Source organism: Asterias rubens, chromosome 6 (genome assembly GCF_902459465.1).
Source record: "Asterias rubens chromosome 6, eAstRub1.3, whole genome shotgun sequence".
Taxonomy (NCBI): domain Eukaryota; kingdom Metazoa; phylum Echinodermata; class Asteroidea; order Forcipulatida; family Asteriidae; genus Asterias; species Asterias rubens.
Genome location: NC_047067.1, coordinates 20,522,478 through 20,540,131, shown reverse-complemented (window position 1 = coordinate 20,540,131; position 17,654 = coordinate 20,522,478). Strand labels below are relative to the sequence as shown.

General features: G+C 37.2%; 2 protein-coding genes across 5 annotated transcripts in view; one reads left to right on the top strand and one right to left on the bottom strand.

Annotated features, from left to right (window-relative positions):
• LOC117291909 (1-phosphatidylinositol 4,5-bisphosphate phosphodiesterase delta-4-like) overlaps positions 1–12,058 on the bottom strand; it is a 35,327-nt gene extending 23,269 nt beyond the window's left edge. The window contains exons 1-6 of one of the 4 annotated variants that reach the window (XM_033773915.1): positions 12,026–12,058; positions 7,827–7,922; positions 2,876–3,028; positions 2,352–2,586; positions 1,766–1,895; positions 1,286–1,413 (exon numbers count right to left, since the gene is read on the bottom strand). In XM_033773915.1, the coding sequence (XP_033629806.1) occupies positions 1,286–1,413; positions 1,766–1,895; positions 2,352–2,586; positions 2,876–3,028; positions 7,827–7,890 (710 nt within the window). In that variant the 5' untranslated portion in view covers positions 7,891–7,922; positions 12,026–12,058. Of the gene's footprint in view, positions 1–1,285; positions 1,414–1,765; positions 1,896–2,351; positions 2,587–2,875; positions 3,029–7,826; positions 7,923–8,686; positions 8,853–11,639; positions 11,767–12,025 lie in introns of those variants that run through there. The other 3 variants (XM_033773916.1, XM_033773914.1, XM_033773917.1) reach the window with 3 other exon arrangements.
• A 197-nt stretch (positions 12,059–12,255) lies between these two features.
• Positions 12,256–16,196, top strand: LOC117291412 (cyclin N-terminal domain-containing protein 1-like). The gene is made up of 8 exons (XM_033773065.1): positions 12,256–12,330; positions 12,915–13,120; positions 13,320–13,395; positions 13,766–13,937; positions 14,431–14,593; positions 15,114–15,258; positions 15,585–15,681; positions 16,110–16,196. The coding sequence occupies exons 2-8, from the start codon at positions 12,946–12,948 to the stop codon at positions 16,194–16,196; spliced, it is 915 nt and encodes a 304-aa protein (XP_033628956.1). The 5' UTR covers positions 12,256–12,330; positions 12,915–12,945.
• The last annotated feature ends 1,458 nt before the right edge of the window (positions 16,197–17,654 follow it).

Sequence of the window (17,654 nt, the reverse complement as noted above, 5' to 3'; positions counted from 1 at the left end):
GAGTGTGGCTACTAGGAAGTTGGCTGCTCTGACCACTAAGGGTATTCACCCATCGGCTACCTAGTACGTGCACAAAGACAGGACATCCGTACATGTATGTGAGTCACCACCGGGCGTATTCCATTTAGACATAACAAGCCCATTTTACCCAAACCAAGCCCATATAAATGGGTGTATTGAATGGAAATGTCCAAAGGTTCTTCACAAAGTGGGTGTGTGTATTCTCCGCTTAACAATATTGGGTCGAGTGCTCAATCATCAAGAGAGATTACTTGTTTTCATCCTTGACCTTCCAAGCTTCACAATGGTCTTTAGGTTCATTTTCCCACGTGTTCTTTTTAGGTATTTTCCTTCGTACAATTTTATGAAGTATTATGATGCATTTCATACTCTCTCTAAGGGCCATTAAGTCAACAATAACAATTTAATTGCCGTTCATCATTACATCTTTAATATCAATAACTGAAATGAATTCCTTTATTTGTTACGAAGACATAACCTTCAAAGATCCTGTTTATTTAGTGTTTTTATGACAAACTTTGCTCAGCACGAACCAAACAAGCTTAGCATGGAACAGATACCAGCCAAAATGCAACGTACTACACAGTGTGTGAGCTGGTTCCTCATCATCTTTTGCTTAGCAGAAAGATTGACAAGCAACCCTGAGTGTAAACAACTTAATAAAAATTGGACTGAGGGGTAGCTTGATGGAATTAAGTACAATTTTGGCAAACAGGAGAAAATACAAGCAGGGAATTGGTTTTGCTTGTCACAAGTGCTGTGAATATCAGGCATACTCAGTCATCCAAACCACTTGTCCTGTAAACTTGAGCTGACATTATTTTATTTTGAGGAATCCCTGATGATGTTATCAAGATTCAACACATGTTTAATGTGGGTGTAAAACACAACTTAATCCAATTAAAGTAGAAAAAGCCACCCACAACCCTCTGCCCACATAACAACCCAAACACCAACCATGACATCTCTTTGTAAGCTACACTGACATATCTAATTATAGACCTCAATGTCATCTATCCTTAAATACAGAGTGGTTAACCAGAAAAACTAGGCATTGAAATAACCAACGGAACCCACAGTAACTGCCGTGATGCCCTGTGCTTTTGCTGTGGTGCCCTTTGCAAACTACATGGTGCTGTGTGCATTTGCTGTGGTGCCCTCTGCAAAGTGCCAAAACAAATTAAAATTTTTCCTAAGTAGAAGTAACCAGTTTGCAAAAGCTAATACCCTTTTCTTCAATAATCAAACAAGGAAGGATTCTTACTCTTTGAAGACTTTGACAAGCTCCGGCCTCCTTGTAACCAATCGGTAGAAATTGACAAACTCATCCGCATCTAAGGCTTGGGTGACAGTTTTACCTTTGGCATCGGTGTGGGTCTGGACATCTGCTTTCTAAAAACAAACAAATAAATACAATTATTGTTGTTCTCGCAATCGTTGAAACTCGTGAGCTAAAATTGACAGATGAGTAGTGGAAACTGCTACTGAGGCTTATAATTTTAGTCAACCAAAAGGTTAAATGCAACACTTTCTGTTCAAAATACCTAAAGGCAGTTCAAATATACAGCTGTGTGAATGTTTTTTTTTTAATGGTTTATTGTATTCAAATTGTTAGTCATATTTCACATCTGTTGTCATTGTGACTAATCATGGCAAAACCAAAATGTATTTATTCAGAGGGCAGATTCATTTGTAGTTTTCTATTTTGGATTTCATTCATGTATCCATTGAGAAGACTATGTACCTCAAATAACACCTTAGCGTGGCTCTTATCCATCTTAATATTCATCTTCTTGAGTAGTTTCATGCACTCCTCAAAGTCTACTGAGCCATCCTGGTTTCGATCAGCCTTCTCAAATGCCTCCTTGATCCAGCTTAGGAATTGAGTTAAGGAACAACTCTTAAGTAAGGTTGGAAGAAAATACATCAAGAATTTTTTACCAGAAACAACAGCCCTGATACTAAACCCTCTAAAAGGGCAGGGCAGTTTTTCCTGAGTGAGGAAAATTAAAGATGATATTGCAACATTTTTTAAGGGCACCAAGGCAATGACCAGGGGCATGAGGTTATTGAAGGCAAATACCTCTGTTTGTCTTAGTGAATTAACAGGGGTGATAAACTGTTCATGTAAGGGTTTGGCCATTTTCCCTTAGTACCTACCTCTATGAGGGAATTATAAATTGAATTGGCCTATTACATGTACTGAAAGGCAGTAAGGTAAGGCAATGACCAGGCAATTGCCTCCATGAAGTATTTGAAGATGTCTTTTATATATCCATCTGTTAGTTAAAATCATCAAGACTGAGGGCACTATCAAATTCAAAGGATACGAGGCCTGTTTGGCTTTGACGTCAACATTCTGTGCTTTCTTCTGTGCCCATCCGAGCCCTTGGACCCACAATCTTGCTTCATCTCGATTCCCAGCAACTAAATTGATGGTGTGGTTTTCCGCTCCCACGATCAGTGAGAAACAATTCTCTTTCTTATACTTGTTTTTCACTTTGCTGTTCTTGAAGGTGTCCGTCTCATGGCCTGTGCGTATCTCATGGATGTCTGTCACAGGTACTATTAGATTAGTGAAAATAAAACCAATAACAATTTATAAAGTGCCAAATCTGGGTTATTTTATTTCCTTACCGCCCATTAACATATTTTAAAGAGTGGTACAGTTCTAATAGTACTAGTAGTTCAGTCAATAAACAAACTATAATGATATCATCTTGAAAAGCAAGTGGGTGATATTAAATTGTCAGTCGGAGGGTTGAATGAATACTGAGTATCATTCATGGTTGCTATTGGATGATAGAAAGTTATCTAAACTTTGTTAGCTACATCCATACTAATCCATACATACTCTTAAATCTAGAAGCTGTTTTCTTTGATGGGTGATACTCCAGAACCAGCCCATCATCGCTCAAGACGAACGTCCGATTATACGTCTTGCAACTGTTCTCTCGTATTTTGAGGAACTTGGTTCCTGCTTGTAAGTGTTGCATTACTTGGTTCCCTGGTAGGAGCAATAAAACCAACCAATGATTAATAAACAATAAATTGAGAAGAAGAAAAAGAAAGAAAAGAAACTACAGACATCACACAGAAAACAAACCCAAAGATTAACAGTTCAAGTCCATTTTACCACAGGCAACCAATAAAACTTGTACCTTATCAGTTTGAATATGGAGTCTTTCCATAAAAAAAACCATTGTGGAAATTTCATATCAGAGCAATGGGATCGATAGATAATAAGAAAACAACAAAGCGGGGAACCCGAAAACAAAACCTAAATGACTCACTGTTATTATACGTTGCCTGGCAGAGTCAAGTCAACAAATTCAACTTATGAAATTGAAACTCAAGAATATTCAGTTGAAAAGTTGAACATTTCTCATTTTATTTATCAGGTATGATATTTGGCATTTGGAAAACAAACACGTAGGAAATTTTGATTGTACATGATTGCAGACTGTAGTAGACTTTGAAGGCTATTTAATATCGAATTTACTGAATTTTTCTAAGGGCATTCAATCCTGAATCCTATTCAACATTATCAGAACTGCAACCATGCAGTCTCCAAATAACGCCAAGAAATAATTGGTTATTAATTAGCCAGTGAGATTTAAGGTGTGTCATGTTGGCCACCCTAGCCCATTTATCTCTTAAATTATGTCCAGACTATTTCAAGGACGCCCCTTCCTCAACTAAGACATAATAATACAGTAAACAGTTAAGAGTCCAGCACTAATCCTTTGTGTAATCAAACATGTTGGCATTTCAAACATGTTTAAACATTTTGGAAACAAACACACAGTGAAGAAGGTGTAACCAAAATAATTCATTTGTCCTAATCAGGCTTTGGGCCTTGTAAACCCTGCAAATCACTAGCATCAGAAATTCTCATTTCAAGGGAAATTCCATTTCTCAAGGAAACCGTCCCAACAAGAAATTCCTTGCTCATTTGACACTAAATGTACCGACCCTTAAACATGTTACCACTAGTAACAATCAAAGCATTCATAACCATGACAACCCTCAGTGGATTTGACTTCCTGCCTCTCACTTCCCTTGACTACCTTACTCAGCTTCCTGTCTTAGTTCCAGATTTACTTCTCAAGCTCCACAGACTTCTTTTCTCTTTAATTTCTTCATGGTCTTAAGTGAGACATCTTTCCCCAGAGAGTAAGCCGTAACCATAGAAACGATCCAAACCCATAGGGATGGAGGAAATAAAGTCTGTAGACATTATAGAGTGAGAGGCCGGGCAAGACTTAAGAAGGGGGGGGGTTACCAATTAAAGGAATAATCCATTGTCTACAGATTCAAGACAGACATAATTGTCAAACTAAAAAGAAACCTTCCGTTTGACCTCTAATCATATGAAAAGACTATAAAAGGTCAAAGAGGTTCTATACTTTGTGAACAGCCAGACAGCTACCCCCTTTGTATCAAAGTATAAGAGCAAAAGCCATCACCACATGCTTTTTGTATTTTGAGCAATGCACTCGTAGTCAAAGATAATTTTCGAGACAGCGTACTAATCAGGAAAACCACTGGTAAGAGAGAAATTGACAAACAAACTGTACCTTCAGACACTAAATGGAGAGAAGAACTTTGATAGAACTTGGAGAGAAAGGCATGCAGATATCTCAACCTTACAGTATACTTACAATATATTTCCTCGTCACTTTCAATGTTCAGTAAACAATCTAGGCCTTTCAATAGAAATTGTATTGCTGGGTGCGGCAAACAACAAAAATCAAACAAGTTTTTTAAAACAAAATGTAATAAATGTCCATGTTGCCTGCAAGTACAAATTAAATTTAAGTGTATCATTTAACATTGCCAGATCAATGACTAAATGTAAGGCAGTTAATCTAAAAAACTGTGGATAAATAATAAAAAAAATCCAGAAAGAATTAATTGATGACAACGGACAACACTTTCTTTTCTTCATTATTAAATTACTTTTGGGGTGAAAATTATATTTTGATTTTTACATTATTTCTTTTGATATTACTACCCTGAATGTTGGAAAAAGGGTTCACCATTTGGAAACATTTGTTATCCTAAATGGCTCCTGAATTACAGAAAACCACAACAGTACAAATACATGTAGTACAGCATAAGCTACAGACAGCAAAACGTCAACTGGAGCTAAGTGCACTCTTTAATCCATTACCATAACTGCACCATAGGATTTAGTGTTAATCATTGATTTACTTTATGACTCAATGATTCATTCATCTTCCAGTGTACTACACATATCACACCGTCTTCGATGTTCAATGATGTTTCACTTTAAAAGGGTATCAAATTAAAACACATTGTACAGGCATTTGACAACATTTTAACGTGAGGTAGCGAGTTGTAATTTTGTCCGCACTTAAACGAAGACTCCATCTTGTGTCAAATGAGCGCATCACAAAACTGAATATATGACCTTGGAGCCCTATTTAATTTTGTACAGTAGGTAATGCTGAGGCATCCTCCACCGACTATTATAATATATTCAGTGTTACCATGGAATTCTACCTCCATGGTGTTTATCAAGGCATAGACGATCTTGCAATCTGAAGTGAGGGGTACCTCTCGTCTAATTCATTTAACTTTGCCTTTTACTGACCTACATCTCATGTTTGTTTTACAGCACTGCTGGCGGCATAGAAACTACACCTCACAAGGGAATTGTACATAATTAATTCTACAGTACAAGCGCTTCATTCCGTTGGGTATGGGCAACTATGATCCCTGCACTGCAGCAACCCTGAACCTTCTCCCCTTGTTAAAATCAGGGTTGTATTTTAATATAATGGTTCCATGGTTCAACCCACAATTACATCTCATCACATCAGGAGTAATACTAGAAGCTTTCTACCCACATCGTGTATAACGAATGATTATTACAGAGTCAAATAACCCTTAGTGAAATGTCAAAGCTAATAATTAATCTAAAGTGTCATACATCTACCTCCTGTATACATTTCTACCTGATAGTGCTAAGTACCCACGTACTTTACGCATAAGATAAGTTGCTTGAATTACGGCTAGAATCCTGTATACGTTTCTACCTGATAGTGCTAAGTACCCACGTACTTTACGCATAAGATAAGTTGCTTGAATTACGGCTAGAATCCTGTATACATTTCTACCTGATAGTGCTAAGTACCCACGTACTTTACGCATAAGATAAGGTGCTTGAATTACGGCTAGAATCCTGTTCGTCATGTTTTCATTCAATCTTGAAAGTGGTAACTGTTGATGTGAATTAATGTATTTTGAGATTGCCACGCAAATATAACTTGGTGAAAGCTCCTAACCCATCTGGCCCATAAATTCCACAGGAGACTGTGGGGACAACTACTATGGGCTCCGGGCTTCCATAATACTAGTTGACAACAACTGCAAACTATGGTACTTAGTGGCAGCCTGTGAAAAAAAATCAGTTTCTACTTCTTGTGTTTTGCAAATTGTATGAAATTTAAACAAAACCCTTACAAGAGCTGAACCTAATTCTGTACCCCTTTAACTTCATTCTGTTGTAGCCTGTTTGTGTGTACGTGCTGATAGCTGTTGCTAAGTGCTAGTCAGTAACTTCCTGTACTCATCATATATACTGAACTCATACTGACCGTCCAAGGCCTTCTATCAACTTTACAGGTCAATGTCAATGCATTATCACTAAGTACATTTCTCCTGATGAGTGATGATAGTAACAGACATGGGTTTCAACTTTTGAGAATTGTGGCCAACTTGAGTCGAATATTGTTGACTTCATAAATGATTGCTTAAGTTGATGTGTTTACTACGTGTATACATGGTCCCTTGTGTTGGAAAGTGGAAGCTTTAAGGATGCGAGAAAAATAATGCAGTGAACTTCCTCAGCGATGAATGAAATAATAATGAGCAGGAAAAGAATTCATGGTACACATGAAATCATTCTTATATTCTGCAGAATAGTGAATAATAAGAACAGTTTCATTCCTTTCTCACTTGGCTGGTTGTTTCTAGGAGAGTGGGCGTGGCATGCTGGACTCCAGTGTTATCATTGGGGGGGGCGCTCAATAAACCCCCTTAAAACACAATTGGACTTTCTTCCATTATAATCATTCATTGTCCCAACTGTTCACTTTTTACAAATGGTGAATGGTGGTACTTGGATTTTATAGCCTTTCTGAATTTTGAACATTGAACCTTGACATTTCCCAACCCCACCCTGTTTCCTACTGAACATAAACATTTCCTCTGTCACTTATGAAATGACTAACCACTACATGTATACATGGGTTCTTCACTTTTGATAATTTATCACACAGGCACCAACTAAGTCAATGTTATGATTTATCTGTACATGTATGCACTACTGACTTAAGTGATTAGTTGATTGTAGCTATAGCAACCCAAATTAATCATCTGATTAGAATGGAAATAAATACCATAGCAAATATGACTGGGAATTTGATTCAATTATCTTTCAATTTCATGGAGCTTCAAGTATGTGACTGTGTTATGGAGAACTGAAACTGCAGACACATTATATATGAAATAATTTCAATTTGAAAGCAAATGGTTGTACCCCAGCAGTGTTTGCCATTTCCCCACAACTAGTTTTCAAGAACTAATCTGCTTATACTGAAAGCTATATTCAATCAAATAAATGAGTCCTTTTATTTTGTGAAAAAAAACCCAGTTTTTATGTTCCTTGTCTGTTGTACTTTGATTGTAATTTGGGGGCAAAAGATTAAAACAATTCAAATGTTTTTCCAGGAAGGAAAACAAATTTATCTATGAATGTTTTTTTTAAAGCTTACCGTCAGCATCAGCTCCATTCCTCTCTGTCTTGCTTTTATGGTTCCGCTTCGAAAGGAAGTTCATTTTGAAAGCTCAGTCAACAGTTACTTGAATATCTGTGAAAAGAAAATAGTTTACCTCAAGATTAATTTACAATAAAATAAGCACATTGAAGTAAACGTTCCTGTTCGGTTAAAACTGAACATGGCTTGCATTCTCCATCTCTCCAGCATTGTAAACAAGAGTTACATGGAAAAACAAATCACTGGTTTGTCAAAAATTTCATAAAATTTGGCCACATGAAAGAAACATCGAAACAAGGTGTATATGTTTTGCTAGGAATTGTTCATGAACTGTAATCAAAATAAATGGCAGTGATTTAGCCGAGGTTATTTTCTCATCGTTGCCAGCATTTTTTAATGAAATATTTTATTAAAGAGGATTGGTTTTGGTATCTATGTTCACCTAAATTAAAGCCAATCAATGTTGTTTCTGAACATTTACAATCGGGTCGCTTGTCTATAAATACATGGTGTTTACTGTCAGTGAGTCTGACCACAATGAACATTATACACTACAACTGCATACCTTTGCCCTAAATAACACACAACAAAATCAAATATACAGTTTCCACCCTAAATAATATCAGAGCCTTGATGTTACAATGTATTGTATTAACGATACACATACTGAGTGGGTGATTCCTTCACTATGGTATTCGAGTGCAGATCAAGTACTAAGCAATACAGCAGGCAAACACAAACAAGTCCCCAGTCATAGAACACACACACAAACTGTGCACAAACACAACTGATTCACACATAAATGTGTTGAATGGTAAATTCACCATTCAACACAAAGTCTGGACCAGACAACTCACCAACATACACACACAGTGTTCAGTTTTCTCCACTCCCACCTTAGTCACCTGTCAACTGACTGAAACCTATCTAGAGCAATGATCTATAAACCAAACATGCACACAGTCACAGCTTCACTGTTTACCTTCCTACTAACAGAATGTCTCCAACTGAATAGACCTAAGGAATTACAAACAGTCTAGTCTAGTAACCTTATCAGTAATAAGAACAGTGATCATGGACTTTCCTGTCAACTGCCCACTCAGAAAGTTCAGGGACACAATCAAAACCACAAACTACAAAATCTTTAGAGAATTTTAAAACCCATACCCCTTGATCACTCATCCAAGACCTCAGTTTGGAAAACACCCACAAGAAGCTAATATTCAGCTGACCTTGGTTAGCAGGTCACCCACTACATGTCAATTGAGACACTCCTACTTTGCACAGTGTACAAGTTTGCAGTTTTGCAGTTAGTAGGGTTTAAACACAAAGCACTGTTTGCAGTTTGTAAACAGTCTGTAGCATAGTCCAATAGGCCTACACTGTCATAACAAAAAACGTTAGTGTTGCAGAAAATTATGCAGTATTGACACTTTTTGTAATGATAAAAGAACAGTGTAAGACCTGTGTTCCTGTCTTGTCTCAGGAGATAATTTGTACCTGGGCCTGATTCGTTCTGATCAGGGGGAGGCATTTCTATTTCAAGGGGCACCCAGGCAATGACAAAAACTGTCCCATAACACGCTTTAAAATATATATGCAGTTTCTCTCAAACAATATGCACTGTATACATTCTATAGGGTGTTTACAATAATAACCACTGTTTTTTGTTTCAGTCTTAGCCAAATTGTTGTGAGCATTATTGGGTTATGTTTTTATTCCGTACTTAATGCTACAATACAATTTACAGCTATTAGGCCTACCATCCTCTCAAAACTAATTAAAAATAACATTAGGGCCTATGTAATTACTCATTAAGCCACAGCGTAATATCCCACAGAGTTCTCATTGATTGTTTTATTCCTATATCACAAAGCACTGCAGCTCACACTCTGCTATTCAGGAGTTGTTGAAGGTCCCCAGTTAAATCAATACATGTAAACAAGTCTCAGAGCAATTTACATAATTGGGTTATAAATACAAAAGTGTGAAGTCTGTAATTTCCAACCGTTTGGGCCTAAATGTTTTCAATTCAATAGGAGGGGTCTAACTCCACTATCTAACCAACCTATCTTTGATAACATCTTAGACTCTGAGCTTAGAGTGACTCAGCTACGGCCAAACAAAATATTTGGCAGTGTAAATATCTCTTAGTGTAAATCTAACTCAATTCCCGGTGGAAAAGCTTGATTGTGACACAATTTAATATTCATAAAGAGGAGAGCACAGATTGTTAACAGCAATTTGCAATTCAATGGATCGACAGACAGAGCCTAAATGGGTCAATAAACAGGCCATGGGTTTTGCACTGGTTGTAAACTGAACCATGAAACCTGTGTTATTACATGTTTACAAAAGAGACAAAGAGCCTGGAATTCCTGCAGGCATGATTTGTGCATACTAAGCTCAATTGAAGAAAACATAATTAAATAAATAAAGGGAAAGGGGAAGAGGGTTGAAACTTGTTCAGTTGTTATATTTCTTATTTATGCCGAGTCTTGTACAAACACATCCTACCTACCAAGATAGTAAACAATGGAATGTAAGGTTTGTTTTTTAATCAAGATTGGGTTCCACATAATCCATATTGCTATGTGTATGAGTTTGTGTACACAGTGAGTAAGCATGCAACGTAACGCTGTTTTTAATAATAAATCAGCAATCTATAATGAAGTCCTATTGCCACTGCCTCCCACCATTACTGGGGAGTGGGGAGCATGAACTCTATGCTCATATGCCAGTGCCATCTCCACCCATCGCTGTTGATGAAACTTTACAAAGCGCCAGCATGACGTGAGTTATAACCTGTGCTTTTCTTGGACGCAGCTGTAAAAGAATCACAGTGGTGGCAGAAACCACTGATGCCAGATTTGGATTGGTTTTTACAAGGAATGTTTTTTTCTATTGGGGAGATCAGTTCAATTCATTCAAGAATGAAACTGAGAGATGTCATTATCAAATGACATACAGTTGCAAACTGCTCAAGTATCATTTTGCACTATGCGTTAATCAAGTTAGGACACCTGGTTCAAGGAATATCTGGGCTAATCATTAAGAGTTACTGTTCCTTGTCTCGTCATTGTACAATACAAATGGGCCCTAACTCTGGCAGATGGCTGATGTGTGTCATGATACCCGAACGATGTAACAAGAGTCACACATACACCCCTGACTGCTGCAACTTGGATAACTCATACTCATTCAAAGAGGTTCAACCATGCCGAGTGGAAGTGGCACTCTGTGATTGCTGCGTACCACAAAAGTCACACAGACACCCCCGACTGCTGCAACTTGGATAACTCATACTCATTCAAAGAGGTTCAACCATGCCGAGTGGTAGTGGCACTCTGTGATTGCAACTTGGATAACTCATACTCATTCAAAGAGGTTCAACCATGCCGAGTGGTAGTGGCACTCTGTGATTGCTGCGTACCATTGTTTATCACAATTTCGTAAACAAAATATTGATACCTCACTTTGCAACGCCTGAAATCACGTTATATCATTTGACATGTTTGAAACTAAATAATGAATACAGAAGTTGATAAAATATTTAAAGATAATAAATAGATTGGTTGCAATTTATGAAGGTTTGTCAGCCAGCCCAAAGTAAAGTTGAACCATAATGATGGAGGTAACTAAACTAATTGCTTTAATTCACTTCTCAGTATCACTTGAACATCACACTAAACTAATCAAAACATGCGTTTATATAGCTAACTAGCAATTCTGTGAATTACACACATAAATGTCATGCCACTGCACTGTCAGTAGTCACTGCTTTTGTGTGGTTGTGGTTTGTGAGCTTACCTTAAATTCTCTGTCTACTACTACGTAATTAATCACTCCAAAGATTCAGTCACACAGTGATTGGTTATTAAATCCAACTTAATGCACTGTCAACTCGTAAAAAAGAGACACTCAATGAACGTGCAACCATGCAACCGATCTGGTGTCACACTACTACAAAATCGTCTGCGCTGTCCGTATACATAACACGCTATTGATTGAATGGGTGAACTTTCAAGTGTGTGCTGTTCGTTGCTTGTGTCAATAATACAGAAAGTAAATAATGGAACGTCCTTCAAAACGCTATAGGTCAAGGGGTATGGTCATATCTACTGGTTTCTGGTGGATAAATAAACAATTAATGGCAAATAAAGTTACAAAAAGCATAAAGTGAAGTCATGACTTACGGCTTACGGTGTTGTCGAGCTCTCTGCCCCCCTCCCGGCCCCCTGCCATCAAAATAAAATATTTTAATACCGCCCTCTCGTGTTTTACAAAACTTTTTGGACAGTCGGCCCCCCCCCCCCCAAAAAAAAACCCAACCTTTTGCGCTTACACTAGGTTACTGTCATTTTTGTCGTTTTTGGTCGTTTATATCTTGCATTTGACATGAAAAACATGGCTCAGTGAGGATGGAGGCTCTTTGTATTTTACTGTCGAGGTATCCGTGATGCAAGCAAGCAGGAGGCGTCTTGAACCATTTTTAAATTAGGTACGTAACTCCTGTGTAGTAGGGGGACTGTAGTGTGAAGTGTGTTGCTGCACTGCAGTAGGCATGGTTACCTGGTAGGCCAAGTGCTTTTTGTTTTTAAAATGAAAAGACAAAAGTGTAACACAATACGCCAATGATGATAGCAATACTCAATGTTTACTTACTTATAATGTCAAATAACTAATTGGTTTTAGTCCACTGGTTGTGTGTATTGTGTAACTAACACTAAATAAAATATAAAATAACGCCCTTTTTGGGTAGATCATAATCATATAACAACAAACAAACAACCGACAATTTAGCAAAAAAGCAAAGGTAACAAAAATTACATTGATAGTGACCAAGTAATACCACTTATTTTAATAGCTCAGGAAACCCTTGCTTCTGGCATTTGTAATGCAAAGAAAAGTGAAGGCTACTGCTACCACTAGGTACCAGTGAGTGCAGGTAGAATAAAGTGGGATAATGATGTTTTAATTTGATATCAAAACTTGATCTAACCATTATTTTGGGGCAGGGTTATAAAAGTGCATACTAAAAATCAGTCAATACATCTTTTTACATAACACATCTTCATTTTAAAGGTGTTGGTTTCAACTTGACTTTCATCACATCATGGACAACGACTCAATATTTGGCACTCCTCCAGAGCCAGTTTTTAATCTTAAGGGAAGTTGTCTGTCTTCGGAACTCCTTGAAGACTTGTTGTATGTGCAGGCAACGCACAATGAAAAGACTGCCCAAGCTGCTACCAGTGCAGATGGGGCTTTCAAGCAAGGCACCATTGCAGGTAAACAATGTCTCTGTTTGAACAGCCACAGTCAACTCCCCTCCCCCTCCCCAACTTGGTCAAAATGATCGTAGGAAGAAACATTTTCTTTTCTACTTTTGTGCTGCATGAGATTTGTGATTTGTATTATTAGGTAAGATTTATTTTCGTATTTTTTGCTGGAAAATTTTATTAAAATATATGAAATTTCTCTGAACAGAAATGATTTTCCTAATATGTGAGAGGTTTAACCAGCCTGCCGAGTCGCGCTATCTGGCCTTGGACATTTTCGACAGGTAAGAAAGATCCTTGTGATTTAACAGTTTGTGTGTTACTACTGCAAAAAAACATACCAAAATATTCAGCAGCAACAGGCAAACCCTACCACCCCAAACCCTCCTGAAACAGTTTGTGACCACTGCAAAAAAACAAATCATTAGTAGCAGCAATAGGCAGCCTGCCCAAAACTCGGATGATATGGGTTGAGCTAAACTTGAAGAGATTGCATTCCCAGAACATCAAGCCCCTTTTCAACTCAGGATATGATTTTCTGATATAAAGCAGGCACCAAATGGAAACAATTTTAAATGTTTGGGCATACCTCTGTTAATTTGTTAAGCTTTTCCTTTCTCAACTGGTTTCTAAAATGACTTATTTTTTGCAAAGGTTTATGAGTGAATATGTCCGTGTCCACTATAAGAAAATTCAATCAGGCGATGAAGACAGACAGAAGAAAGTGAAGACTTGGAAAACCTTCATGCAGAAACTGAAGAAACAAGTGAAGCTATTCATGGTTTCCTGTGTGCAGATTGCTAGCAAAATGTGCTCTCATTATAAGGTGACAAGCCATTCAAATAAAACTACCCTAGTACACAAATCTTTGTTTGTTTGTTTGTTTGTATGTTTGTATGTTAGTTTTCCTCAGACTATTGTTCTCTTGATGGATGCAGGGCCCTTAAGGGAACAGTTTCCGTATCGATGAGGCTACTCTAGCTGCTAAAATAAGAACCATGATTTAAGGATTTCTACATTAGTTTCAAATAACATACATGAAAGTTTGTTTGTCTCCAAAGGTTTTGAATTTGTGTATGCCTTGATTACAGTCACTGTTTCTGGAATTTGTATCAAAGTATATTTTAAAAACAGAACATGGCATTACAAGTACAGTAATAGTAGAGAAGAAAATGGCAACCTCCTTGCTCTATGGTCTGACTTCGAGACAAACCATCATATCAACCCGTGCTGGGAACTTGCTGGAAACAGTCCTGCTTATTAATACACAAAACCTAGTTTGAAAGATACTTATATCTTACCATCTTTTCTTTTTACAGATCTTGACATGTCGTAAGTGCAGTAGATTTCTTCTAGATTCAGGTCTTGGTTGTACTTCAACTACCATCTTAAAGACAGAGCTAACAGTCCTTAAGACCTTAGACTATAGGGTCTATGGTCTCTCTCCTCTCACCTACATCGAGACACTCCTCGAGATCATGGGTAAGTTTTACAGACTGGATAATTCATCATAAATTTATTTCCATCCTGTAGTTTTCAATAACACACCTAAGCAACCTGTGAGAATTACTTCCATGGGAAATTAGTATCAGCCTACCTGTTGCATACTGCTTACCAACCGAAAGGACCTATAAATGAAACAAACAGTCAATGGCATGACTTTTAAAACCCTAGCGGAGTCTTTCTCAAGGCTTGAAACATCAGGTCCTTCAACTTTTTGTTTGCAGAATGACATCCAAGTAGAGCATCACAATGTGGTTATGAGCTGCTGATGCCTTCGACAGTATTTCAGATGGAACTTTTTCTCATGTTATAATCAGTTTATAAGCCATTTTGAGATATGGCGGATACAAAACTACAACACTATAAGGTTTGGGTGAATTTGTGTGTATGCACCCAAACCAAACAGTACACTCATATCACGCCCGTCATACAAAAAGGCTTATGAGCTTCCAGATTGAAAACAATAAATTTGTTGATGTTTACTTCATCCTATCTTGAGGCCACAATGATGAGACAACAAGTATCAAGATCCTACATGAGATCAGTCTGAAAGTCATGGATCTTGCCTACCTCAGACGGAACATTGTGTATGAAAAACTCTTCCAAGTGGCTACCTGTGAAAGTACTGGTTACCAAGAGGATAGGTAAGACATGTGACATGAAGTGCTGATGGTTTCTTCACATCGTGTTAGTCAAATATTGAATCTTTACATGTGTATCAGAATATACCCGTTGCTTATGTTGCCTTGCATCACTAAGGGCAACACAATGGAAATACGTATAAGTGTATATGCGCCATTTGCAACTCTTGGCCAACGAGAAGCGGTCCTTTAAACTCTGTGAGGGCGCTTGACCTTGCGGTGCCACGCTCAACGAGTTTGTTGGAGTAATGCTTTTATTTTTGTAAATCTGTTTTCAAGAGTCACAAAATTCCCAAGCTCAGAACGCCATTACTTATTTTCTTTGGTAGGGAGAGGTTTGCTTTAGTAGAGCATGATGCAATGTTCTTTGCTTCAGCGATCATTGGTGCTGCATCTTATGTGATTGATAAGAACTCTAGTGACAAGGTAAGTTAATACAATTCTCCTGGCATTTAGAGAACTTTCAACATTATATTAGCTTTCAAACAAAAACCATTTACAGTTTATTTGACTTGGTTGGGAATAATTTAGCCTCAACCCTAAAACAAAACACGCGTGTCCATCGCCATAAAGATGTTCATCAGAAAATGTTGTTCTGAGATTTGTTGTACTAAGCAAATGTCAGGCAGGGAACCAGTCACTACCAGAGTAAATTAAATTGTAGGTCGGTTTGTAACCCTTTGTGCTAAGCAGATTGGGCTAACGGGTTCCATGAGCATTTTATGACAGATCCAGTGCTTACAAATGATTCCAACAGTCCTCCTCAGGTTATATCCTTAATCCAATGTGTAAGTACAGTTAATTTTCACTTAGCATGATCATGTTTAGCAATTTAGCATTTTTTATATTTTCAGGTCATTAGCCATGTTGGTCGGATCACATGTACACCAGTAACTGATATCCTACAGTTTGCCACAATCTTAGTGGAAAACATTCTCTGAAGAACGATGTTCAAGTCAAAACTCACATCTTTGCCTGCCTAGGACTGCTTGCCTACCGTAAAAGGCCCGGAATGTGCAATGTCAATTATTTGGGTATATACTCTCTAAATCCACTTTCCAAATCCTTAATGATGTTCAATTTCATGGAGCTGTTTAATACATAACTCAATCCTTGTAGTGTGAAGAACATATATGTAAGTCTATGGGCCAGCAGCCGATTTCACAAAACTTTACGTAACTGCGTCAGTCCACTTGCGCAACGTTTATGGCGCAACTTATGCCATAAACGTTGCGCAAGTGGACTTGCCCAGATGCGTAAAGTTTTGTAAAATTCAATTTTGGCTGCAGGTCAGTTCTCCAGTAAGCAGTTAACGGTGCAGTAAGAACATTTCGGTGATCTTTAGTGTTTTAAAGTAAATCAAGTTAATTTGTAAAACTATTTTTCAAAGTATTTTATTTGATTGAGGGATAGTAGAATAACTAGAAGTAGGAAGACACAAGTTAACATAAACTATATGAAATTAATTTTTAAAGTTTGTAAAAACCTTTTCCATTTAAACTTTTTAAAATTCCAACATTTTAACCGAGGGGTGTTGTAATTGTTTGAAATATTTACAAAGAGAAAACTTTATTAATTTATTATCACTATTTATTATAGTTTCTTATATATTTATTATCTTGTTCAGAGTTAGTAACTTTTGGATGTTTATCACTTTTGTTTATTTATGACTTATATTAATTAATTTGTAATTGAAGGTAATAAAACATTATTGTAGTTGTTATACAGATGGTATTTAATTTCTCAAAAGTATGTAAAATAGATTCAAAAATTTAAACTAGTTATCAGTTTAGGGAACAAAAGAACAATGATCGGAAGAGCCCACTCACTGCACCTGTAACTTTCAAGGTGTGCCCCCCCCAAACAAAAAACACTTCAACAAGTAGTTCTCCATTTTAAAAGAAAAACAATGACAATTGTTGTAAATGCTTGTTTGATGGCTCATTTAATCAGAATGAATATTATTATTTATTTACAATAAACCATTCTACATTAACGGTCATCGGTGAATATTAATGGATCGCTCACCTTTGAATGCACTTTTTGAATAAAAAGACAAAGGTGAGCGAGTACAGCAATTGTGTATTATTGTTAGGGTTGATATCAATATCAATATCTTGTCGAACACTAAGAAGTACCTTGTACCATAATCCATAGGCTTGAAGAAACATGTGAACAGAAATTATTGACATCTGCTTTTGTTGTCAGAGAAAAACTCCCCCAGTCTGGTAAAGTGACCTTTTATAAATGGCATTGTTGAATATTTAATGGCTTTGATGAATATTTAATATTTATGAGTGATATGGACGGTAAGACTAATGGGCAGATTACCAGCAAACTTAACAGTAAATAGTCAATGGGATATTTCTGACAGGAAAATATAAAAACGCAAGTAGAGA